We start from the raw sequence: 26,036 nt of genomic DNA, 5'->3' as shown, positions 1-26,036 counted from the left end.
GTGAGCGGTTTTGTACTACATTTATTACAAAAGCAGCACTTTTGGAAGAGCGTTTTCCTGGTAGCAGATAACATTTTGAATGGATTATTACATCTGAGAAGTTGTATGGCAAATATGTCAGCGGGTTTTGATGCCTACCTAGTTGCTCACGCACAGAAAACGTATCTTTACACGTAAAAAAACCTGTAGACGCAACCTTGCACGACCGGAAACTGCAAAAGCGCGAGTAAGGACACAGAAGTGGCACATTTTAAATAAAACACAAATGGCGGCCCCATTTCTCGATGTAGGGCAATAGGTGAAGAGACGGCGCAAGGGACATGGAAGCGATTGCGAATCACTACGTGCAATACGGCAAAGTTCGCTGACGCGAACCGTGATAACGTCTTTTTAGATAAGGCGTGGCGTCAAAAGGCCAGGCTTGTCCTTCGCGCACACTGAGATACCTTGGGACCATTGTCCAGTTGGTCGCTTCGTGAGTAGTGTTGAAGGCCTGGCAGGTTAGCGCACAAGGCTAACGAAGCATGGCCAGCATGTGGCTGTGGTTTGTCGCTGCTCTTTTGAGCAGAACAAGCTCTTCTCGAGCGTCGCCTATGTTGAACGAGACAGCACGAGTAGATTACACAGGGTAAGTCATACATTACTTCGTTTGCATACAAACGTGTAGCAACAGGAACGTTGTGTAGTGGGAAAAGACAGCCAATTTGCATTATACTCTAAACAATCAACGTTAAGCATTGTCGGCATGCCCATGTGAAATGTCCTAAAACTGATACTTGCCCTCTTGTAAGGATAACAGTACGCTTCCAGCTGAGAATACGCTACACATCCAATTTAAGTCAATTGAACTATGTATGTTGTACAAGAGTGACTTTGAAACTCAGATGATGGCCAGTCCAATAGCCGCGAAGCAGGCAGACTTGGTGGGGTTTTTGAGACGTTTGTTTGATGTTTGACTTCTTACTACGGCTACGAAGAATGCATGTATCAATTCACCCTACACAAGTTTTTTGGTTTGAATGGGAGGGGAAGCACGGCCGTAGGATGAAGTAGTCCGAGAATTAGAATCTGATAATGCGCTTTTAGTAGACAGTTCCAGCAAACACGGGCACACTGTGACACACGCGCAAGCACACAGCCAGCGACGTGTCTTGTATTTCTTTGTTTCTTTATTCGTCCAAGTTAAGCTATTTCCAATCGAGATATCTACCATCATGTTGAATGTAACGTCGACACGACAATGGCCGGAACAGGCGGCTTTAAATCGAACAGGCTCTTTTGTGTTATCGCCTTAACCGTGGCGTGATGCTATGCTGTTGTGTGGCCTCCTTCTCCTTAGAATCAGGTGACTGGGTAGCGGGGCCTGCCTGGATGATATTTTGTGTTCATTTTCTTCAATAATATAAAACCCTTCTCTTGCTTAATCTGCTGTTCCACCTCAAGCTTGTCACGAACAGGTGACATGGCTTTGTCCCTAAAGAGGAAAGAAGTTGTAGCTCCATGGTTAGTATATACAACTGATTAATAGTAGATAGCTGTGAGCATGTATCACAACATTAACAATGCTAGAACACTCGGGGTAGTAAGGTCCAATGTCTTCTGGCAGAGATTCAAGGTCAGGTTGTGAGTTTGTCTCTAAAGCCACCAAGCCCGTGACATAGAGGGTATAAATTAAGGATATCTGTGTCAACAATATCAATTAACGGTAATGTTGCCACACAGAGGCCTTTAAACAAAACGGAATCACCTCACTACGGAAGCCTACGTCCCACAAGGCGAGGTTAAGCCAAGATAACTGCTTAGAATGTCAACATATTGTGCAGTCACTTATGCGCTCGACGCAAGCAGTAGACCAGTCCACCGCTGTATGCCGTGCTTCAGAGACTATCTATAGAATGGGCGACCTTGTTTGTGTCTATTCCAAAGATAGCTGCCGCGCAAAGCACCTTGAACCACATGGCAGCGCCTTCACAGAAGGCCACTAGATACTGCACATAGTAGATCAAGGCTTCTCGCCTTTTACCTAGGCGCAACCCCTGTGGAGCCTTGAAGTGGCACACTTGTTACGAGTCAAGTGCCACTTGAGGGATACATTGATATTTTTCAATGCTAGCACACCCTTATGTGTTAACAAAAACGATGAAAACAACAGCAACAGAAAAGGACAGCTACAAGAATGACTGAAGCAATGACAACAGCATGGACAATATAACAACAAGAACAACTCTCAAGTTACACTTGTCGCGTTAAGAACCAAGTGAGTTGTTCCTTATGTAGCGAGCGCTGGGCGAACTTCAAAAATCTAATCTGTCTCATGCACACACTGGTACGCCGACTCACACGCATACACAACGGACACGTGCAACACATCATCATACACGTACTCACACACATACATTCATGCGGAACGTGCGGGGATGAAAGAAAAGCCAGTGGAGAAAGCATTCACGTAACAGCTGCTATATCTTACGAAACACGAAATAAAAGAAATCATAGGCCTTTACAGTCTGGAAAGGTGGATGGCCAGCGTAGCTGGAGTGAAATTCAAAATTGAGAGCGGCAATTTTTGCTGACGACAGGAACCCCGCTCCTTGGAGCTGGAAGAAACTCGACATGCAAGCGCATGGAAAGCCGAGCAGGAGATAGTGGTGCGAACGTAAACATGACAAATGCGGGTCGCACTGCGACAAACATTTTAACAAAGTTATTTGCTACCTGAGTGCTTACTGGTTTTGAAAATGAGATCCACCGATAACAAATCTGCTCAAAATAAGAAGAATGAGACGGCTTTGAATCAAACCCCGAGATCCGAGTTTTTGCACACGCTTAACAAAATTCAGGCAGCCTTAGCAGCAACAGTTGTCGTTTAAAAACTGGGGGAAGATTGCTAACTTAGCTGAAACAGCACCTTTTGGAAAATGAATCACGGCTCGTTACACAACAGGCAGCAGTGGACAGAAAAAAGCCCTGACATCGTGCTTGTTCGCTCTTGCAGGCACCAACTCATATCTGTGGTCCCCACAACTGCTCTTCACTTAAGCCAGCTATCTACCCTGCTGAACACCCTCGAGGTAAGACACCTCCTATCGGCCTGATACCGTCACGAGACGTCCTTCACCGCCACGCATATCACGCGTTACGATAGGCTCACAAAGCCTGATAATCGATTATGTTATCTTAATTATCAGTTTTGTTGCGCTCGCTTGAGTAGCGCGTTTCCTGTCGAGACAAAGACCAACAAAAGGAGCAAACAAGACGCCCACTTTCAGGGTATAGAAAGACAAACATACACGTCTCGGTTACCACTTGTAAGGATAACCGTAGACTGGCTGGTGGTTGCCCATACAAAACACCCCAAGCGCATGTGGTGTGTTGAGTACCAGCGACATCCTAGGTAAAGGGTTAGAAATTCTTTCGGAGTGTTGCTTCGATTCTTCTGGCACGGCTATGTTTTGCTGATGATGGTCATGAATGAAGGGCGGGCGTTGTTCAGACTGAACAAGGCGCGCGATATAAGCCTCAACAGTACTTCTGCGACAGTTAAAACTGAGCTAACCGGACCAGCTAGATCAGATTTGGCTAAATGACTCGCAAATGCTCCAAAGTGCTTGGTTAGAAATTGACCTTATTTCACAAAGCATTGATCCCTCAACTGTGTGAGTTAGTGTCTTCAAATTTTAAACCTGCGCTTCGCATATCAGGGCAAGCACAGAATCAGCTCTAGCGAAGTAATTCAGACAATTTGGTTGGTACATTGTTTTGATTATCTTGGAATTAGCAGCACTGCCATGAATCATTACCATGAGTTCGATGTGATGCTAAGAGCATAGAAATCAGCGAGAAAATAACCGGTTCCAACATCATATATTCTTCACAAGAACCTTAAAACATCTTATTAGTTTTCTTAAGTTTTTGTGCCCTAATTTGGTGATTGTGTATCTCGTTAGCTCGGAGGAACCATCCATACGAACAAATAACTCGGCGTTTGTGTGCCTAAACACGCAGCTCGACGTTTGGCACGAATCTTCATCTGTGGGAGAGGCAGCGCTGTTGCGGCTCAGGCCGAATGAAGTTGGTTCGTTCGCTGAGACCACGTCGAAACTTGGCTTGAACGTGACTACTGTGTGCCAGAACCTACAAGAGTGAGCATTGACATTCATTACGTATGGTGGATATGATCCGCGTGTTATCAAATGAAGAAACCACAAAAACAACTTTGTGCAATTTTAAAGAGATAGCTTTAGGTAGTAAGCCATTAAAGGAGTACTGACACCAATATTCGGCGTCAATATTATTGCACAGTTCGCTTCCTTTACTCAACAGAATACCCTGGCTCAAATAAAAGCGGCCTGCGATGGGAAGAATATACTTTAATTGGATCTCATTTATCGCGCCTACGGAACAGCACGTGGAGCGGCACTCAGCAAATGGACACCAGCGAGACATCATCCCGTGGTAGCCAAAAGAAGTGACGCGAACAGCGCTCGCCAAAAACTCGTGACGTCACTTCATGGGCGCGGCCCCGCGCGCGGCGAGCGGGCGCTGGCGCATTCACAAACGGGTGCACGTAGCCAGAGCTACAGGCATAACCGCTGCCCAGAAAGGCACTGTTGACTAAAATAAAGTTCCGCACACGGGAAAGGAAGCGATAATATGCCCGGAATCGCAATAGAAGTCGCCATCAGGACTTTTATTGAAAGCGGTCATCAAATTTCCACCGCAATGGTAGGCCTAGTACCTTGAGGCAGCTCAACCGTTCAGTCCCGGCGGCGTCGTGGTCGAAAAAACGCCCTCTTAGGCTTCCGCAGATTTTGACGTCCGCACAAAGCGGTGAGGTTATGCCGGTATTCTGTCAAATGCGCCTTTCGGGATGAAAGCGCGGAAATTGAAACAAACTATTTTCAGGCCCTTCAATGTAATGAATTGTCGTGCTCTGAAGTATTTAAAGTGCTGTTCGGGGTCGCCAGACCATTAGGCATCAATAAAAGCAACGAAAGTAGAACATAAAATATTCGTGTCAGTACTCCTTTAAGCCTTATTCTAGCCACGCAAGACGCTTTTTAATCAAAAAATGCAAGATAGAAAGACTCAGATTTCGCGCCACAGTGGCGTGATAGGGGCATGGGTGACGTACTACAGGTCAGCCATAAACGTATGATGAACAAGCCCTATCATTGGTTCGATTGCGCGTTCGCAGCCAAGCGGTACAATGAAACGTAACTATGTTAGGATTACTCAGTAATCTTTCTTGGTGGTGATTTAGGTCGGTGGTCGGCTATCGCATGAACAAGATTTCTGTGATGTCCTAGAGAGAGAGAGAGAGAGAGAGAGAGAGAGAGAGAGAGCTTTATTTAACCATAGGTTCGTGCAGCATGGTGGCCGAAGACCGTAGAGCTTCGGCGACTATGGTTCCCGTACCAGTGAGTTCCGGAGATGTGTGTTTTGGTAGCATATCGCCGGAAAGTGGCTGAGGAGTAGTCACTGCTCCAATGTTTTATTGAATATCTTTGATTATGTGTTAGAAGTTTCCGGAAAAATTGGCATAATTGTAACCAAAAAGAAGCAGTCTTCCCAATGAACCAAACATATTTGATCTTCATGGCCCTTTTAACATTTTAGAACGGAAGGTGCCTTCTGAAATAGAACCCCGCTCTTCTTTCACTTTTTAACGCTAGGCGGTCTTAAAAAGCCTCTTAGATGGGATATGCCAAGCTAAGGTAAACCGTGATCTTTTACTGCCCGTATGGATCAGTTTAGAGGTCATAACGGCTGGTAGAATGGTCTTATAGGACCCCACTCATCGAGGCCGCTTTTCGACCAACGAATAAGTGCAATAAATGCTTCCACCACCACCCCACACGCCAGTCGTAAAGTAAGACATTGAGCAAGAACGCTACCCTGATGGTCTTCCTTATATGGCCCATTGATCAGGTTGGCTAACATTGCCTTGACCAAGAAACTGCATCCTACCTACCTTGACGCATTACGTCAGAAACATTGTTCTGCATTTTGAACGAAATAAAGAAAGTTCTCGAGACAGGGCATTGACAGGCGGCGGTGTGATTCTGAACTTCCCTCAATGTCGCTGGGGGTTCCGCGATTATTGATGCGAGATAATTTCACTTCCTCCGTTCTATCAGCCATTCCATTCAGCCATATCAGCCATACCATTCTATCAGCCGTTCCACGCATGCATTGCATCATAGGCAAGTCTTGGAGGGCTATGGCATATGCGAGATATGTAATCTATCCCGTCCTGTACGGCTATTTGGTTAAACTGCCTTTGTGTGCTAAAGCAGTATATTTACGCCAGAATTAATATCGGCGATGAGGGTTTGGAGTCCTGCTTTTACATAAACCCAAACAGTTCAGGTGAGTTTGTTTCTTAAATTATTTACTTACACTGAACGTGAGCTTCATTGAAATGAAGTTCACGTGGCTTTTGCCTATGGTGGACAGGTTTATACATAAAATGTTACACCTCGCGAGGCATTGACGTTGACACGTGCTTTATATTTCTGTTTTTAGACTGATAGACAATGAACGGATGCAGATGCGTTTCACAACGTACTCTACGACGCCGCTACGATTCCAGCGTTACCTGAAATATCAAGAGGTATTTTCGTGAGGCCATTTGTTTCGCTTTTTCGCATAAAGTACAGAGCTTTTTAGTATTGTCTTTGTTTTGTTATTCTAATTCTCAAACGCATCTGCGAGACGGTCATCTGGCACCCTTAAAGCTTAAGTCATGTTTTGTTGGCATGACCAGAGTATTGAGCGCTAACTAGGGTGGAACAAAGGCTTTTGGCACAGTATAACGGTTAGTCGGTTGCGCAGGGACTTTTGTTTGGAGGTTAGGACGTGGTTTATGCAGAATGTATGTTACGATTTTTGTGTACCGCGCGAGTTCATTTTATCTTATCTATATACCAGTATATACAGTCATGGACAAATAAAAGGCGAACACGAAAGAATTAACCACAACGTGCAAAATTTAAAAGTACTGTTTGTTTACGTCCTATCATGGCGCGCTATTGGTATGTTTGGAAAGTGACATTTCCCGAACTTGTTACTGTCGTTAAGCCACCCGTCAATTTGACTTGCATAGAAAGAAGCCGCCCTATTTGTGTGTTCTTGTTCCTATTTTTGTGTTCGCATTTTATTGGTCTGTAACTTTGCTATAAAGAAGTCTTTATAGCACAAGCAATCTTTATAACACAGCTGCTGGGCAAGTTGGGGCATTATGGTTTTAAAAATAGAGCGTGACTTGGACAACGACACACATGAAGAACGACGGGGCAGGAGCTCACTTGCAACTAACATTTATTGAAACATCGTCTAGTATGTATCACCACGAGCATGCGCACGAGAATACACTAAACGGAAAGCACCAAACAGATGATGTACATAATCAAAGCGACACTTCCAAAAATTCAAACTCGGTGGCACGCAAACGCACAGATGTTTCGCTGACGCATTTGTCCCCTTGTTTCTGAATATAAAACGCTTCCAAGAGCTCCATCGCTACTGTACTATCACTCCTGCAGAGAATTCGAGTCTGCTCAAAGAAAGGTCTGCATTTTTCCAAAGAACTGAATCGCATGCTCCTTGTGATACATGTGTGAATACGTGACGATGTTTCAATAAATGTTAGTTGCAAGTGAGCGCTTGTCCCGTCGTTCTTCCCTTGTGTCGTTGTCCAAGTCGCACTCTATGGTTCAACCAATCTTGATAATTTTTTTGTTTCTTTGCGACAGCTAAAAAATGCGCTGCAGCAGTACGCCACGAAACACGACCACGTACAGTACGCATCTATCGGTCGGTCATCTGAGGGAAGGAGTCTCATCGCCGCTCACGTAAGTGCATAAAGTTCTTACTTAGGATGGAAATTTTACAGCTTACTTTTGCCATACTGTGAAACGATGGTCACACCCGCATACAGAAGGTGTAATATCTTTGGAATGCAACAACTGCCAGTAATAAAATAAATATATGTGACCCTATGCCTGTAAGTAGAAAAAAGACTACCCAGGAATGGGTGGCAAGCCCGTTGAAGAAGGATCGAAGCTGAGAGATAGTGCAATCGACCGAGTCTGATCGATGAATAATTTGAACTTTACATTTTTGCTTAGGCAAGCCCCCTTCGTTAATATATATACGGCCGCTCGTGGTTGAAACTCCCGATTTTCGATGGCGCAAAAAATGTGGAATATTAGGCGTAATATTCATAATTATAGTAAACATGGCAAATATTTAAAGTTTTAATTCGGTGTAGGTGATTTGGGAATAGTCTGATGTGTTTTGCTATATTTAATCTCCTTTTCGACTTTTCGTGGTACAGCCGAACCTCGTTATAGCGAACACTGATATCGGGAATTACCGGATATATAGCGAAATAAATACGAAGTTCGTTTGGTCACGCTTCATTTGAATGACACATATTCTTTTTATAACGAAACCAAATCTTCGAGAGCCGTGCGATATCGGCTATAACAAAGAGATATTTGTTTCCCGCGAGGTTCAAAACTCGACAGCTAGCATACTAAAATCAAAATTTAAAAAAAAGTGATACAAAAAGCCGGTTTTTAGTAGCTTAAGACCCATTATTGCGTAGACACCGTGAAAAACTCCATTCCGCTCAGACTGGGAAAAGCTACAAGGCGAAGGCCTCCTCCTTCAAGTAAATAAGAAGGCCGGCCTGTTTTGCCGAACTAACTTTGTTCTGTTGTAATTTCACGTTCCCACGTTCCGGTCTGTTTTGTTTGAAATGCCACAAGGAGGTAGACAAGGACTACATTGGTTATAGTGGGTTCGAAACCCAGAACAATGCGTTTTTTTATCTAGGATTGTTGCGCTAGCCAGATTTCCGATTTATTAGAGCCGATTTTTACCTCTATGGTCATAACGAATATCAGATATAACGAACTAGTGTACTGCCCCGATAGTACTTCGTTATAAAGAGGTTTGATGTAACTACAAGTTTAATGAAACTTTCCTATGCATCGAATTACGTTTCATGTGCAAGGCAGCGTAAACGCAGCAGCCTTAGAAGCTGCGGCCGATGTCCGCTTCGCCCGAATTCAATTATTGTATTTATGTTCAATTTTCCAGATAAAGGCCAAGGACAATTTGCCCGTTGTCTTTGTTGAGTGCGGAATACACGCAAGAGAATGGATCTCGCATTCAACCTGTTTGTACATTATTGATCAGGTGAGTGCAGTGCAGGCAAATGTTTGGTCATTAAGGGTAACAGAGTGGATCCCTAGAGAAGGCAAGTGGGGCAGCGGGCTGCAGAAAGGTAGAGAAGCAGATGAGATCAAGAATTTTACGGGGATAAATTGGTCGCAGTTAGCACAGGACCGGGATAATTGGAGATTAAAGGGAGAAGTCTTTGCCCTGCAGTGGGCGTAGATAGGCTGGTGATGATGACGACGACGACGACGATGATGATGATGAGTGCAGTGTCACGCCAGTGCTTCCTTCAAACTGCGTCGCAAGTGCTACACAATGCTAGGAACACACTACTAATCCTTTACGACGCATTCAGAAGCGCCGAGAAATCGGTAGTAATTGGTTGTTCTCTCGATGGCGGATTTTAACAAAAGTCGGCCTTTATTTTTGAAAAGGCGTAAGATTGCCGGGAGGTGCATATGCGTTTCCTAGTCAGTACAGCCAGCCGTCACCTGAGCTTGCTTATGGGGGTTATATCCCAGCATAAACGTACCTAAAGCATCTAGAACCACCCGAACTGAAATAAATAACAGCCAAAACGGACCTGCTATGGTTGAAGACCACGGTGTAGAAAAATATTCGACAGAAATAGCCAAAACCGACTTAAAAGTTGAAAACCCGCAAAAACGTACAAGAAGCAGTAGTTGAAACTGACCAAAAGGGAACGAAAATACTCGAAATCCCGTTCACAATGCATAAAGATGTCATAAATAGAATATATGCGAGCTAAGACATGTTGATATTCAAATATGGCAAACCCTTGCAAATGAAAAAAGAGCGGTAACGGAATTTGAACCCGGGTTAGGATGTTTGCTTCGCAGGAGCGGAACTACTACACTACGCGAGCTATATTTTCTTTATTACCGGCTTGGTACAGTGAACAAAATACAAAACAATGACACATGCTTCAACACAACCTAATAGTAAAAATCCCCTCCAAACAATGACACATGCCTCAAAATAACATAACGATAAAAAAAACCTCCCGCTGCTACGGGTGGCGCGTGTTAAAAGCGTTTCATATTAAGTAGTTTATCAAAGAGATTAGCCCAGTCAGGTTGCTCGTCTTGCATTTTCATTACATCTCTGATATAAGCAATGCTTTCAGTAAATTATTCCCTCGCCAGTCGTGCATCCTAGTCAGCATGTCGCATGGCCATACGAGGTTTCCAGAGAGTGTGCAGGCTCAAGGCCATAAACATGTCAAGTGGCATGCCTCCATCATTACGAGTTGGAAGGAAACGTATTCCGTACGGAGATACCGGCAGTTCTTTCTTTAGTGTCCGCTGGAGAATGTCCCAGTGGAACACTGCGCCAGAACTGTTCAAGAAAATGTGCTCTATGGTCTCCAACTTCCCGCAATGTCGACAATTCACTGACCCCGCTACAAATATTCCTTTCTCCCGAGGCCAAGGATTGACCGGTAGCCTTCCGGCATGTAATTGAAAGGAGAAGCTTTTGACTGTTGATTTCACAGGATTTTGTTTATCTCTCCTTAACACAATTTCCCCCCACCCTACACAGTATAAAGAGTAATGCCACATCGATCACATCGAGTAATGCCACAGTAATGCCACATCGATCACATCCTTGTAAAGTTTCTTTCTCCCAAGCGGTTCTGAGTGATTAAATTGAGGGCCACAAGCACGTGGACATAGCTTCAAACATGCCTCTACATGGCGCCATGCGTCACTTGGCTGTGCTGACTAGGAAACGCCTATACGCGGTAGAGAGCAGTGCATGCGACGGGGAAGTAGGAGCTTATTCAGATGAGCAGTTTAGATGAAAAAACATGACAAAAAAGGCCCCCTGATAAATACGTAGTCTTTGAACTGTCTCAAGACGTCACGGAATGTCCCGCACACAATTGTGTTTTCTTTCACATCCTGTTTACGCAATAACTTGGGGAATGTCAATGCGTGTCGTTGGTATTATACAAGCATTCACTTTGAGCCAACGTGGCCACACTCTAGCATTGTTCGCTTTCTGGCATTTTACTTAACAGAATTGCCAGCAGAAGCCAACACTACACGCAGTACGACTTCGCGGGATGAGTGCGAAGACCAGTATATAGAGGGATTTTGTTGGATGCTGTTGAGCATTGTAGCCCTTTCGCCATTAAACACAACCATCATAATCGTATGTTTAGAGGGAAGCCGTTAGGATAACTGGATCCCGCAACGTATTTTGCTGTTGAAACCACCTAGGATGAGCACGATGGACTACCTCCAGCCAACCGACCTTAAAATAGATGCTCTTGCAGCGCACCAATAGGTGCGCACATGCTTTCAACGATGGCTGTGAAGGCAGTGTTCAATGATCACCAGGGAATTAACAAAACTAGTTCTTCTACCAGTTCTTTCTTCCGGTCATTCTAGTCTCTTTGCGCTGCAACCCTCAAGATTCCCCATGGACCAGCTCACCCACCAGTAAGCACGCTTAAAAGGACCCTGCAGCACTTACCGCCTACTATTGGGGATGCATTTGGGGTCACAGTCTATTTTACAAGCAGTATCCTCCAGCAAGAGCTCTAAAATCTCGTCAGTCTAACCAGATGTAGGCAAAGTAAAAAAATTCTGCAGAAATTCAGAGAATTTTTTTCTAATGCGTAGCATTCTAGGCCGCTTGTCTTGAGTGTGAGTTTCAACAGACAATTTCCTTTGTTTTTCTAAATCCTGCCCGACCAATTATCTTCATTTAGTCTGTTATAACGATTCGAAGCGGAACATTCGCAAAGTCTGCATTATTGGTGAAATGCAGGACGTTCTACGGTTTGCCAATTTCCGTAATTATTTTAATTTTTTAGTTTTTCAGTTTTTCAAAAAAAAAATTCGTTCGACCTGTTATCTCCATTTACGTATTACAGCGATTACAGGTCGAACTTTCGCGAAATCTGCCGTTTTGTGGAAATTCCATGCGTATACGGTTTGACATTTTTCTTAATTTGTAATATATTTTACTTTTTAATTTTTCAAAATTTCGTCCGACCCGCGATATATGCATTATTGTGGAGATGGAGGACGTTACACGGTTCGCTATTTTCCGTAATTATTTTATATTTGCTTATTTCTTATTTTTTTTTCAAAATTTGGTTCCACCAATTATCTTCCTTTACGCTAGTATAGCGATTAAAGGCGCGACTTTGACGAAATCTGCATTAATGTGGAAATGCCATTCCTTACGTTTTCCCTTTTTCCGTAATTTTTTATTGGTGTTTTTTTTTAGTTTTTGAAAATCTCGTCAGACCAATTATCTCCATTTACAGGATTATAACGATTGCATTTGGAACTTCAGCGAATTCTGCATTATTGTGGAAATGCAGGGCTTTACACGTTTCGCCATTTCCAGTAATTTTTCGTATTTTTTTGTTTGTAGGTTTTTTAAAATTTCGTGCCACCAGTTGTCCCCATTTACTCCGTTATAGCGATTACAGGCGGAATTTCCGCATTATCTGCATTTTTGTAGAAATGGAGGGGGTTACGGTCCTGGCTGGGGGGGGGGGGGCGAATGCTACGCATTAAAATCGCAGATTATCGTTCCCCCACAACTCGACCTTGTATTACGCGACGAAGGCTGCGCGCTCTCTCCCTGAGAGGGGGCCAGTTCGTTACGTTCTCTTCGGCGGCCTTCGATATATCACAGGCCTGGGAATTTTCTCTTTTCCTCCGCAGCGTGGAATATTCTCCCAACCTCAATAAACTTTTACTGAACTGAATTCTCTGGTTGTGCAGGTTAAAGCCGGCATTGGTGCCTGCTCGAAAGCGCGGGCTCAGGCTGGTTGGGGTGGTTTTGAGGAATAAACGCGTGTTGCCTAATGGTCTGGTGGAAAGAGTAGTATTGGGATTGTCACCCCATCCCTGCGTGCACACAAAACACACACAAATCACTGACGATTACTATACCCCCTAATGCGAAATACGTGCGCAGCCCGAATTGCAGTCTTCTCGGTCACGGCGCATATCCGCTTCGTCTGCAGTGATCGCGTGAGGAGTGAACGCACGGTGGTGCGCGCTACTCTCCGTTTATCTCGCAGCGCATCACCACGCCGAGTATGTTGTGGCTAATCAGGTTTGAACTTCGCGCGCTAATGTCTCGTGCTTCGGATTAGTCAGGAAAGGAGGAGGAGGGCTGGCGAAAGTGTGAAAGAGAGGGTGCTCCTCGGCGGCGACGCATGGCGAAAGTGGGAGGGCAGGCAGTGAGAGTGGTGACGCCGTACAGCGTGTGCCGCCCTCCCTCTCACACTTCCGCCAGCGGCTCCTCCGTTGTTTCCTTTCTGCTTTCAGTGCCACGTTCACTTGCTCAGTGAGACGAATATCAATGACGACGACGTCACAGCACAGTACCGGCCACCAAAGTGATGCACACTAAAAAACACAACGAAACTGTAGGTACAGGTTCAGACATAGAAGAGGTTGGTGCACAGCACCGCCGACGGCATATTGTCACCGGAAATGCGAGAAAGAAACCGCGACGTTCACAACAAAAGCCAATAGCACAGACACCGTTGTAATTTCAAGACAGAGCGGTTGGTTTGTCCGCATCTTTCCAAGAGGTTTGCAAGCGTACCGCTCCACGTGCACGTGTAATATTTCGCTCAGGTACTCGTGGCAGTGCATTCCGACCTGGTGTTGCGCTGTTCCCCTCTGTAATTATGCACCAACTCGCCCAAGCCTTAATTATAGCAACCTGAACGTCGCACAGGTTTATTTGCAGTGCTCAAAGCGCGCCTTAAGGCCTCTTCAAACTACACCATGGTTCAAGTTCGCCTGCTTACAAACGCTTTTGTCGATCTATGCGTTTAACCTATTCGTAGAAAATTTTTTATCGGTTTATTACGGATGTTGAGGAGCGGTATGTGCCCAATTTGAAAAGCCTAACACTAAGTGAAGCCTCGTTTGTACAGCGACGGTGATGGTTTTTCAAAAAAAGACTATCAATATTTTAGAATTTGAGTGACATAAAAAAGTATTCAGTTTGTCTCTATGGCACTTCTCGCTAATTTCTAAAAAATCTGCGCCTGTTTTTGCGGAAAATAGTTGGCGACGCAGTACGACAAGGACGAGAACATCCGGCGCCTGGTCTCAACTTACGAATGGCGGATCCACCCGGTGGTGAACCCCGATGGTTACGAGTTCTCCCGCACGTCGGTAAGCAGTGACTATAGTTCGGCTGTTTGTTGATTTATGTAATAGAAATGGCCTCGGCGTTGAAAACATAAGTTGTAGGTAACGCCTTGCAGGTTCATAATGCTGGCTTAGGGCTCTCAGAGAGTAAGAACGCCGCCGTTTTGAGAAGCGAAGGCGAATGTTGCAAATAGCAACTGCATTTCAATTTATTAACAGCTCCGGAAAGCTCTGCTCAACTAAACTTCTTGCACAGTATTTGCTTGAGTCTTGAGTAGCCTTTCTTGATAGGTTTATCATGACGGCGAAACGTTGTCTTTGCTGCTGCAGCTGTTGAAATGTCAGCGCATGTATGCTGTGTCCTGCCACTCGTATTTGTTTCTTGCCGTGTGAACTTTAACTTTCTCTCCTGGCCCATTCATCAACGTTGACAAGTTGCGTTTCTGGTACATTTGGCTGTTCTCCTGTGGACCACTGCCTTTTCGTTAAGTCCATTGGCACCGGCATTTGTATGACACGCGCACGTCGCCGTGTATCCGGAACAAGCTCTTCGCTCACGTTGGCACTTTGCGGCACATTCATTTTATTCGTACGCATTCCTTACGCGTCTGCAAGATTGTTCATTTGGAATTTTAGCGGCATGTTCGTCTTCTTCGGAGCGGTCTGTACCATAGGCTCCGCAAGACCAACAGCAACCAATAGAAAAAGGACCTAAAGTTAATATTCTACCCTTGTAGAGGTTTTTTGGCAACGGCCCCCTACGCATCTTTCGAGGAAGTATGCAAGCCAGACCTAACACCCTAAAGGAAACACAAGTTTCGTTCATTCAAAATATGGCCTCGTTAGGTTCATACTGACACCACTTTTAACGTAAACTTCGCGCAAATAATTTACACAAAAAGGCAATGGCCATGTGACCCACTAGCTCTTTTGCCGGAACAGAACCTATGATCTCACACCAGCCAGCTCTGCTATTGGCGGAGGGCGGCAAAAGCAAACGCAAATTAGGCAGAGCTTATAAGCTCGCCGAACGAGCTATTTGCGCTTAAATTTAGAGCCCATTCTTTTTAAAGCCGTAAGAATGGTGGGACAAACAGTTGAAGTTACGAAAGCGCACGTAAACATAGAAGTACCGATGCGTGCAGCTGTTGGTACTGCGCCCACTATGATTGGTTTAGCTGCACAGGACTACGGGGCTTTGGGGTTGTCTCAGACGACACGGGCCGATTGACGCAAGCAACGGTGTCTTACGCGACCATATTTGTCGAGTGAGCAATATGTTTCACGAAACGATTATTTTCTCCCTGAACAAAAACAAGCCAGGTTTAAATATGGTCAAAAACAAACCAAAGGCAGAAAACGGCTTTCCACGGTATGGTTGCGCCATCTAGGTTCACTAACGGTAAAAAAGGCTTCCTAATCGGCTGCAGAGCGGTCAGATCCTGTGATGTAATTGCAGACCACGAAAACGCACGATTTAGCGGGAAAATCGGAATTCAAACTTAAACGAATTAATTTCTCAGTGAATAAAGCATCGCTTGCATTCGGAAAAGCGGTGGGGGCACTATAAAACACGAAATCTTTCGAATACCACAAACCTGTATTTTGTCTTCATGGCTCCTTTAATAAGTCCACAACATCGGTGAAGCGAACCTGCCAAATTACTTTCACCGTGTTCTCAAGCATGGGCACACGTTTGCGGTGCATCACAGAACAGGCTCGCGGGGTGGCGAACGCAGACGACGGGAGCATTGTTTGGGGTCATACAGCACTGCGGTCTTTGCGTGCTACATCACACCAGCGATAAAATTCACTTCACTTCACAACGAAGAAACACAAAGTGAGCAAAGAACGAACTGTGGCTCTCGCCATCGTTGAGCGAAGGGGATTATCACGGCAGGTCGCCGGCGGCGGCAGCGGCTCGCTCCACCGATCTCGACGCGACGTAAGTGCCGCTGCGGCCTGGGACTCTGGTACGAGTTAAGGCCGCCTCCGATGGCGGAGTTTTCAAACTGGCCTAATCTGAAAACGTTTGTCGTAGCGACTGCGCTGGTTTGCAAGCGTGGCGAGGCAGCCACATACCAAGCGCCTTAAACATGTATCCCCTTTTGATTACGTTCAGAACCTTGACTTGTGTCCCCAAACCAAGCATAAGACACGGGTTGCCGTGGTAGTTGAGACTTATCTCTAAGATCGAAGCCTGAAGCGTCCACTGCACAAGCTGTTCAGGAGGCGCTGTGTGCTAGAAAACAAAAGCCGCGTCGGCGGATTGCCTCGAAAGCGCGTCATCCCTATTTCATATTTGCCGCGCTTTCGAGGCGCTTTTTCAAAGAAAGTGCTACGAGTTGTGCCGCGCCTCCGCCAGATGGCGCCACGGGTCCCGCGACCGAGAGAAGACGCAGTGAAACATCCCCCTCGCGAGGGGCACGATCAAATGCATAGCATTTCCGGGGGCGCACGACGTTAAGTAGTTTGCGTTACGTTAATGTTGTTGCACTTGTGGCAACTGCTGACGAGAGAGCGCTCGTCAGCAGTAATTTGAATGAGTCAACGATATGAGGCGCGTTCGTAGCGTCCCATTCTGTGTCGGCTTTGTGGCGCAGTGGGTAGAGCACCATGTACATTGCGTTCCGCCCGCAGGGTCGAGGGATCGAAACCGGGCGCCGGATAGTATTTTTTTTATATAGTAGGGAGGGGTGCGGTGCGGACTACGGACGTCAACGAGGGTGACATCGTGAGTTACTGAAATGCTCTGCATTTAAAAGAGTATCAGAAGTTCTGTGTCTTGTAAGGCAACCGTCCGGACAACCTTCGAAAGATGAATAGGATAGGTGCGCCTCAGAGGGCACCGGTATGCCAGCGCAACGGAAGTCACAATGTCGACAACTGCCTGTAGAAAGTGCGGTTTTATGCGTGATGCATAACTTTTTAGCCGCAATACCTAGATACAAGGAAGGCGGGATTCTCAGTGCTTAAAAAAGGGGTGTACAAATCACAACTGCAGTAGCAACAGACTTTAATTTGTGCCGTCAAAATAATGTCAACCCGTCAAAAGCGGAGCCTCAAACTAAGAGACTGCGCAACAATTTAAATAGAACAAAACGTTCCGCGACTGTTTAAAAGTCAGCGCTTGTGTGTTTACGTCCTTCGGCTGATCTTTAGTTTTAGCTCTCTGAATTTCAGTAATAGGCATTACCAACTTGCCAGAGAAAAAATGCCGACAAAATTCATAATAGCACTGCAAAAGGCTCTGTTGAAAATGCGCTTGCCTGTACGGAGGTTTTCTAACACTTACTGAACACACGGAGACCAAACATGCTACGACATTCTCACAGGACCGGCTGTGGAGGAAAACCCGTTCGAAGAGCCGCCGCAGCAACCGGTGCCGAGGCACTGATGCCAACAGAAACTTCGACGTCGGAGGATTTTGCAGTAAGGAACAGTGGCATTCACTTTTTAAATCTTTCTTGGGCTACTGAAGCCCAGAAACTTTGGTCTGTCTGTCTGTCTGTCTGTCTGTCTGTCTGTCTGTCTGTCTGCCTGTCTGTCCGTCTGTCTGTCCGTCTGTCCGTCTGTCTTTCTGTGTCTCGATTCAGCCATCCGGCCAAAGTGAAACAAAATATGCACAATAGTTATATATACTCAATGCCAAATCTAGACGTCTAAGTCTGGTTTTAATGTACATACTCGTCAGCATTGTTGACCAAGAACAAGACATTACACAAATATAAGGCATACAATTATTACATAAGTAATATCTACACTGTTTCTTTATAAAAACAATTCATAGATGCCGGATTTTTACGAAATGATATACTACATGTACCACAGAAAAAAATCACAATGTCGCCTGCTGTCGCCCGCACCTCTATAGCTTATGACGGCATTTAATAATTCAAGCGGCAACAGTTGCGAAATGTTCCACTAGATAGGTTCCACGCTCTGCTTGGAACGCACGTGGACTGAGGCAACACGGCTCTATAAACGTTGAAGTACGGCGCCTTGATTCACGCGCGTCTCTGCCTTACGGCAGCGCTGGCATCGAGGCACCCGACCTGGATCAGTGGAACGCGGTAAATTTAAATGGACTTGAGAAAACCTTTAGCGCGTTTACTTTGGGAGGAGCGAGACGCTAGAGGAACAACGTGAGAAGTGAGCGGGAAAGCGAAGTGGGGCATTTCTTTGGCAAATGCCTACAAAGGCTATCATCTTCTGTCGACATTTGCGAAGAAAGGAGGAGATACGCGGGCAATTTTTTCAAGAGCCGAAATAGACTTAGTTGCATTCCGTAAACATCCCGATGGTTCGATACCCTGAAAGTGGATCTGCCGCCTAGGTGACCTTCAGGGTTGGTGGGCCGGATCACAGTGTTTAGTGCGACCTGGATGTCCACGATAGTAAGAATTAGTCTGATCACGTGAACGTGGTGAAATAATGAAAAGACTATGGAGAGTGAGAGTTGGAGCCCCATAAAAGTTTGAGAGCTCGGGAGCCCGAGGTCACAAGGATAGGCGGGGCATCGGGCAGCCGTAAAGCACGGTGAAGGTTGCAGAACATTGGGTCTTGCAGAGTAGGTAGAGTCACAAAAACGACTTTGGTGGGTAGTGGGTAACTCGTACTTGACCATCCGTGCTTTGTGGGAGGAGAAGCTAGTCGGACTGGGAGCAGGTAGACGGTCCTGCTTGCGCTAGAGGAGCATGGGACGACAGAGAGATGTATCGGGCAAGAGCGCTAGTTCCGGCAGTGCCGCCCATGCCAGAGCAGACACGTACCCATACGGGATATCAAGAAGGGAGGAGACAGCTGAAGAAGTAACAAAGGCCAGTCTGCTTTTGTTGTTGGTTCTCACCTCCCTCTTGCAGACTTTATTTTCCCTTACGCTCATAGGTTCCGCGTCAAATTAATTCCTTTTACGGTGATTTAGGCAACAAATTGCCATCATTTATTTCACCCAGGTATTTCATGAACATGGGTAATGACTTTTCTTGTTCAATAAACCCAGCATGAGCTGATTTCCGTAATTTACAATATGTTGGTGAGGGTTCTGGCACATGTCCCTCTACGCCATATAGCCTCTGCTGAGAAGCGGTAAGCATACTTGAAATCACACGTTTCGCAGAACCAGTATTACACGAAATGTTTTTGCGGTTGCACAAAACGGGTACTACACACCAGACTATACAATACCTGTAGAAATCAGTTAGGCTCATTCGAAAAAAAGTGAACCGTTGCTATGGGCTTTACTACATTTGGTCGTGCATTACATCACCTTTACCTTCTAGGAGTGCAAGCCAGCACCAATCCCTGTTCAGAAAAATACTGCGGAGACAGCCCCTTCTCGGAGCCCGAGACACGTGCCATTCGAGACGCGGTGAAGGAAACCAAGGGTCGTACAAAGTTTTACTTCTCCCTACACAGCTACGGCCAGCTCTGGATGTTTCCGTACGGCTACAGTTACGACCCTGTGCCCGAGTACAAAGAACTGGTGAGTTGTAGACCTATATTCTGGGGGGTAAGTTTGGCATTATTTAAGGGAACTTGTGACCGTCAGTGCGGCAAGAGCCCATGCTATCTTCAGCAGGGTCTGCATATCCCGCCGAGGATTCCTCTCAGTTGTGGTTCATTGGCTAAGGAGTTGATGTAGTGGGTATGGTGTCGCGAGTGCAACTCAATGTTGCAGTCCCTTATAATGATGGTTTTTTAAAACAGAAACACCCATGCATCGAAATCGGGGGGGGGGGGGGGCGGTTGTGCAGATCAAAAAGTGGTTAAATTAGTCGTGAGCTCTGCACTACTAAAACCTGGTTGGCTACGGGCACTGCGGGGCCACAAGCACCAATTGAAATGTTTTATTGGGGCACAAAAGACATCTGTAATTTCGTTTTTGTGTCTCCACCATCCAACTCAAGCGATACTGCAATTCGACAGAATCAAGTTATAGAGACGGTTAAAAAATTTGATACTGAAAAAGCGTTATCAGGGGCTGCCTTTAAGTTACGTAGAACCTACAGTCACACCGACAGATTGGACGCTGTCTACTCAACATCTAATGCTGAAAATTAAAGACATTTTGTGGAAGCTTGGTGTCATGCTTTCAATTTTGAACTGCAAGAGGCTTCTATAGGGTTATGTACACTCTGTGTGATCAAAACAAAATTCTCTAATAATCATTCAAGCTCCAACTAGGGAGATTATTTGTAAGATGTGGTATAAGTTACACCGTGAGGAAAAGGTGTGAGAGGAATAATTGACAGCGTCGTGTCCTAAACCACCCAAAACTTCTCAGAGCGTCATGCACTAAGCATTTATCGGGGAAAATTCCTGTAGTTGTGGTGTGTGAACGCTGACATATTTGAGGTGCAATGCTAATAAGTAGCACAGCAAATTCGGCGACGAAAAGGACAAATCGTGAACTGGGATCATGACCTTTATACCGTGTGCAGGGTTCAAAACTATTCAGCCACACCTTCCTAACGGTGGTGTGTACTCAATTTTTAAACGATGAAGTTTACGTGTGTAGGCGTGGTCGGTTCTATGGCATACGAAGAGGGTGGGGCGGGGCCACTTCCATCATTGTCGGAAGAGCGGCTCTTGAGGACTTTCTTCGGTCGCAGGCCATGCATCGAGCTTCCGCTTGACTTCGATGTCGGCTCTCAATACGACGATCACCCCCTTTCAATACTGCGAATAAACAAAATGCGACCACCTCCGCAATTGCGGTGCGAAATATGAGAAAAAACATGAGCCGATGGTCTGCACTAGCTCTAGCTTGGCTTTTCTTAGGTGTGCCAATCTTTTAGGTAGATCGGACACTGATGCCGCTGAGAGAACGCGGTCTTTATCAACTAAGAGAACAGCTGCACGTCAGAGCTTACGTCATCTCAAGGCACAGCCGATCCCCGACGCGCGTCTCCCCACCAGAACATCTGTCCACTTCAGCTCAGGCTTACTCCAAAGCCAACGCCTAAGCTACGAACCAAAGGAAAACCTGATCGACCGGAATGCGCAATCGAATAGACGCCGATTTCATAACACGAGAGACCCAGGTTCAATTCCGACCACAAAAAGTGTTTTATTTTCTTGAGGCACGCACTCCCTACACCTGCTCGTCGGCTCGTTGCCTCGTCGCCACTATCCCTCGCACTTTTTGGCCTAGTGTTTTTGTCCTCTCCACTTTGCTGCGCTGAGTATTGAGTGACGTCCGGCACGGATGGAGCTCAAGCTTATACAGCTCCGCTGTTAAGAACAAAATAGGATTATTGAATTATGGTTTACTAAAGCATTGTTTCCGTTTTATGCTTTCTTTTTTTTGTCTTTCCATATTTTACTTCTGTTCTTTTGAGGTTCGGCATCTAACAAAATGACATCCCGCGTACGCCGTTGCGTTATTTTGTGTCGATCCACAACTAGATTTCGATCGCACGCACCGCATGTGCACCCGGTCTTGTCGTGCGTCTTGTTCATATTCAATGTGATCTTTCCTTAATTGTACTGAGTGACTACGGTTACCTTTAGTTGGGTGTTTCTTTATTTACATCTTCTATATTAGCAAGATATATAGATTTGGACGCCTGTTGCGAACTAAGCCATGCATGTTTCAGCGTTGTTCGATATTCGTACCAGTAAAAATTATCACTGCTCCCGTGACCCCTGAGCAGCCTTTTCACGCATGGTGCTTTTCCTGCTTCTACCAATACTTTTTAAATGCTTCAACCCAACGCCTTTTCTTGCACAACTATCTTCTCCCCCCTAAGAGGCTTGGGCAACAATCTCATTAGTGTTGTATCATGGCTGCCATGGGTGCAGCCATAGTTGATTTCACCCAACCAGCCAAAGTGCTTCTGTTTACTGATGGGCCAGAGTCACTGTTATTTATTGAGAGTCACTCTAGCTAATCAGTGAACGGAAGCTGTTTGGCCTATTGGGTAAAATCAAGACATTGTGATCATTGAAGATGCGGAAGGACACCAGCAAGGTTTGCCGTGCTAGATGAAAGCAGTATGTCTTGATTTTTACCCAACAGCCCAAACCGTTTCCGCTCACTGACTAGCCAGTGTCACTATCAATAATTAACAGTGACTGTAGCTTGTCAGTGAGCGGAAGCGGTTCGGCCGGTTGGGTAAAATCAACACAAACAACGGTCTAAAGAGTGTTGCGCCATTGCAACCATCGGACCAGTCGTAGTTGTTTTAACCGAACCGGTCAAACCGCTTCTGCTCACTGACTAGCTCGAGTCGCTGTTAATTATTGATAGTGACTCTGCCTACTCAGTGAGCGGATGCGGTTTTGCCGGTTGTGTAAAATCAAGCCAGGCTGATCACTTCCACATGCGGAACAACACCATCAAGGATTGTCGTACCGGATGAGAGCAGTCTGTCTTGATTTTTAGCCAACCGGCCAAACCGCTTTCGCTCACTGACTAGCGAGAGTCACTATCAATAATTAACAGTGACTCTGGCCAGTTTCTGGCCAGTGACTCTGTAAGCGCTTTGGCCTGTACGGTGAAATCAACTATGGCTGCACCCATGGCGGCCATGATGCTACGCTAATGGGACCGTTCCTGAGGCTTTCATTACTTTTTTTCTCCAGTAAACGTGCTCCATCATTTGTAAATAGCTAAACCATCAAACTACAGAGAAAACTGACTACAAAGGACCAAAAGTTACGTTCACGAGCGTATTCAATGTTCGCTTTTTCTCGTTTTCAGCTCAACATCTCAATGAGAGCGGCAGAAGCCATCAAACGGGTGAAAGGAACTGTCTATAAAGTCGGACCGATTTCTACCACAATATGTAAGAAATTCACCGCTATAACCTCTTCTCTGGATGTTATAATTATACCGAATAGTAGCCAGATAAAAATAATAAAACAGAAAAGACGAATTTAGGGGAAATATCACCTCAACGGAATTGCTAATGCTGAACGTACCGGAGAATGCCTACCGAAAGACGGGACTAGGAACAGTGGACAGATGAAAATAGAAAATTTTCTCGCCAAATATGAGTAGGTAAAATTTATTTACAGGCCTTCGTTCTCGAGTTGGCACGAATGGGCTGATAACAATGGTTATTACTATGATTATGCCTTTGATGGGAACATGTCAACTAGCCACATACTTTTTCTCCCGCTCTAAACGTATCTCATTCAATTTTTTCCCTCAGCCTAACAAATAACTTCGCTCTTCAGAGTGACTGAAACTTGCCTTCATCCTGCATTTAACCCTGCGCAGTGAGGGTAAATGCAGAATTTGGTGGCCCTGTACATTGTGTGAAACATGACCTTCTACTTCTCCGCCCCCGTACATTTTCACGAGAGCTTAACGACCTCCAGTTTTAATAAAGTGTTTTGCTCCCTCACTGACGTGTTTAAAGCAGCGATTTGTTTCGACTTACAAAATGTTGTGCATTTGTATAGTTTTGAGCTTCTAACTATTTTACTCAACATTGATTTCGTTTAAGAAATAAGGTAGCAGAAAGAAGAAACCAAACCTTTTAACGCTTTAGCATGTTTGACTGACGCCATAGCTGTCCGCTCTTGAGCTGATCTGGCCTGGACGTTGGGGATTGTTTTGACGGCTCTTTAGGAGAAGGAGTCCAACCACTTCACGAACTTGTCCAAGTGCCGCATAGTAAATGTGTGGATTGTTTGTATGGTTGTAAGGATCTATTGAAGCCTCATTGGGGTTTGAAATCTTGGGGCCTTGTGAACTTGCCTCCAAGGCACGCCAAGCGGCCAAGCGCCAAGCAGCATTTTGGTTGCCAAGTGGTCTTACCTACTTAGGGAGCACAGTGCTACCTAATATATGACAGCTAGTGCAACCAGAACGCTAAACCGCGAGTTGGTAATGAACTGCATTTGTTTTATTGCGGCCGATATTAATTTAATAAATTCAGTGTATAGTGATATTAAGATTACTTTGTTCTTGTGTACACTGTTACACACTTTTTCAGGCACGTGCGTAGTCACTCATGTGAACATATGATCGGGCATTCTGAGGTGATTGCAAGTGAATACCAAAATGACGGGTTTACACACACGATTCTAGTCAGAACAGGATCCGTGCTTTGATGCAATGGGCCATGCAACATGTCATTACTCATAGTAGGGTTAAATGTTGCTCCAACGCCGAGCGCATTTTCATAATTTAACCTTATTCTGGCCTCACAATTCACCAATTATGAGTGATAGGCGCAAGGACAGTCAGATTTGTGTTCTGAAACGAAGAGTACCCGACGCCGTGTCTCAAACATAACCTCGCAAGTGAATGCACTGCTTTGCTTTTTTCAGATCCAACCGGGGGAAGCAGTGTTGACTGGGCTTACGAACGAGAGGGTGTCACGAAGTCGTTTGCCCTTGAGCTTCAGCCATCAGCGCGCTCTTTTGACCTGACCGGTGGATTCCTTCTCCCCGCCGAAGACATCTACCCCACCGTTGTCGAGACATGGGAAGGAATCAAGGCGGCCGTAGCATAACTTATCAAATAAAGAAACAAAAAACGCCTGGAGTCTTCTCCTTGTATAATCATGTTTTAAAGTTCTGAATTGTGCGTATCTGCAAACGTAATTCAATATTTACGATCTAATGCAAATTTAGAACCTTACTTCATTTGCCATGCACGGCAAACAAGAGAACATCATGTCGGGTTAGCGGCCACCCGAACCAACTATTGCAGGTTTGTGACGTGTTTTACGCAAAATTCTGCAGAATTTTCAATTTTTGCTCCTGTTTGAGATTGTTACTGGTTTGTCCCTTCGCGCACAAGTTTTAGGGAAAGCAATTATGAGGTATCACCTAAAGTTTGGCTCTGCGGAGTACCCAGTGTGTTACCTTTGCCCTCGTGAGCAAACCAGCCGGGGAAGATGGTGAGAGGGAAATGGCCCTTCGAAAATGCCTTTCTCGTTAAAAATGGGAATAAATCAGCCGATCAAACTACGGCCCTGGCACAGGTGCTCTTGACTTCAATTTAGTAGGATGGCGAGACATTTTCAACTCACTGCAGTGTCTCTTTATGACCATCCGGCTCACAGACATCATGGTACGCCTCATTATATTTAAGCCTTTACGCACGGTACGTTCCCGTCCCTTGGCCATAAAGAAAGCGCAGGAGTTCCACCGGCCTGCTTGTGGCATTTTGCAAGACAGTCAGCCTACCAGCATAATGCTGTTGCCGTGCTTCGCGTCGAGACGGCGCTCCTCGTAGCCACTTTGTTTCCCACGAAATTGGGCCCACCATGCGTCGGGCATTCGTTTTGTGGTGCACTTGTTTTGCCACTCGAGGAACTGGAAGTATCAGTGACATCGATGCGTTGCTGAATTGATCGGCTGAACCTTTATGCGGTAAGTATATTGTTTCATCGTTACGAGACTTTTGCTTCAGTGTTCACCAATTTTAGAAATCACATCTCCCTTTTCCCCGTCGGCACCACAACGAAGGCTCCGATTGTAAGTTATTTTAGTACCACTTTCGATTTCCCTGCTCACTATTGTTAAAAAGGGCCATGCGGACTAACTACAACTATGCTGAATATGGAAAAAAAACTCATTTTTGGCAACTCACTTAGCCCCATTTCAGCCTTAAAAGACGTTTCTCTAACCCAAAAGAAAACGCAATAAGTATCGAAAAACTTTCGCATTCCGCGCTACCGTGACGTATTATAGTCAGGACTGACATAGTAGAGGCCA

General features: G+C 45.4%; 1 protein-coding gene across 1 annotated transcript; it reads left to right on the top strand.

Moving 5' to 3' along the window:
• The first annotated feature begins 423 nt into the window (after nucleotides 1-423).
• LOC144138209 (zinc carboxypeptidase-like) lies at nucleotides 424-24,853 on the top strand. The gene is made up of 11 exons (XM_077670392.1): nucleotides 424-628; nucleotides 2,996-3,071; nucleotides 4,006-4,142; nucleotides 6,529-6,616; nucleotides 7,758-7,856; nucleotides 9,112-9,210; nucleotides 14,268-14,378; nucleotides 17,690-17,786; nucleotides 19,637-19,839; nucleotides 23,062-23,146; nucleotides 24,642-24,853. The coding sequence occupies exons 1-11, from the start codon at nucleotides 525-527 to the stop codon at nucleotides 24,824-24,826; spliced, it is 1,284 nt and encodes a 427-aa protein (XP_077526518.1). The 5' UTR covers nucleotides 424-524; the 3' UTR covers nucleotides 24,827-24,853.
• The last annotated feature ends 1,183 nt before the right edge of the window (nucleotides 24,854-26,036 follow it).

This window comes from Haemaphysalis longicornis, unplaced genomic scaffold (assembly GCF_048455015.1).
Source record: "Haemaphysalis longicornis isolate Haplotype H1 unplaced genomic scaffold, Haemaphysalis longicornis Haplotype H1 scaffold_5, whole genome shotgun sequence".
In the NCBI taxonomy this organism is placed as follows: domain Eukaryota; kingdom Metazoa; phylum Arthropoda; class Arachnida; order Ixodida; family Ixodidae; genus Haemaphysalis; species Haemaphysalis longicornis.
The sequence above is the reverse complement of the archived record's forward strand: the minus strand, read 5'-3'. Positions and strand labels throughout refer to the sequence as shown.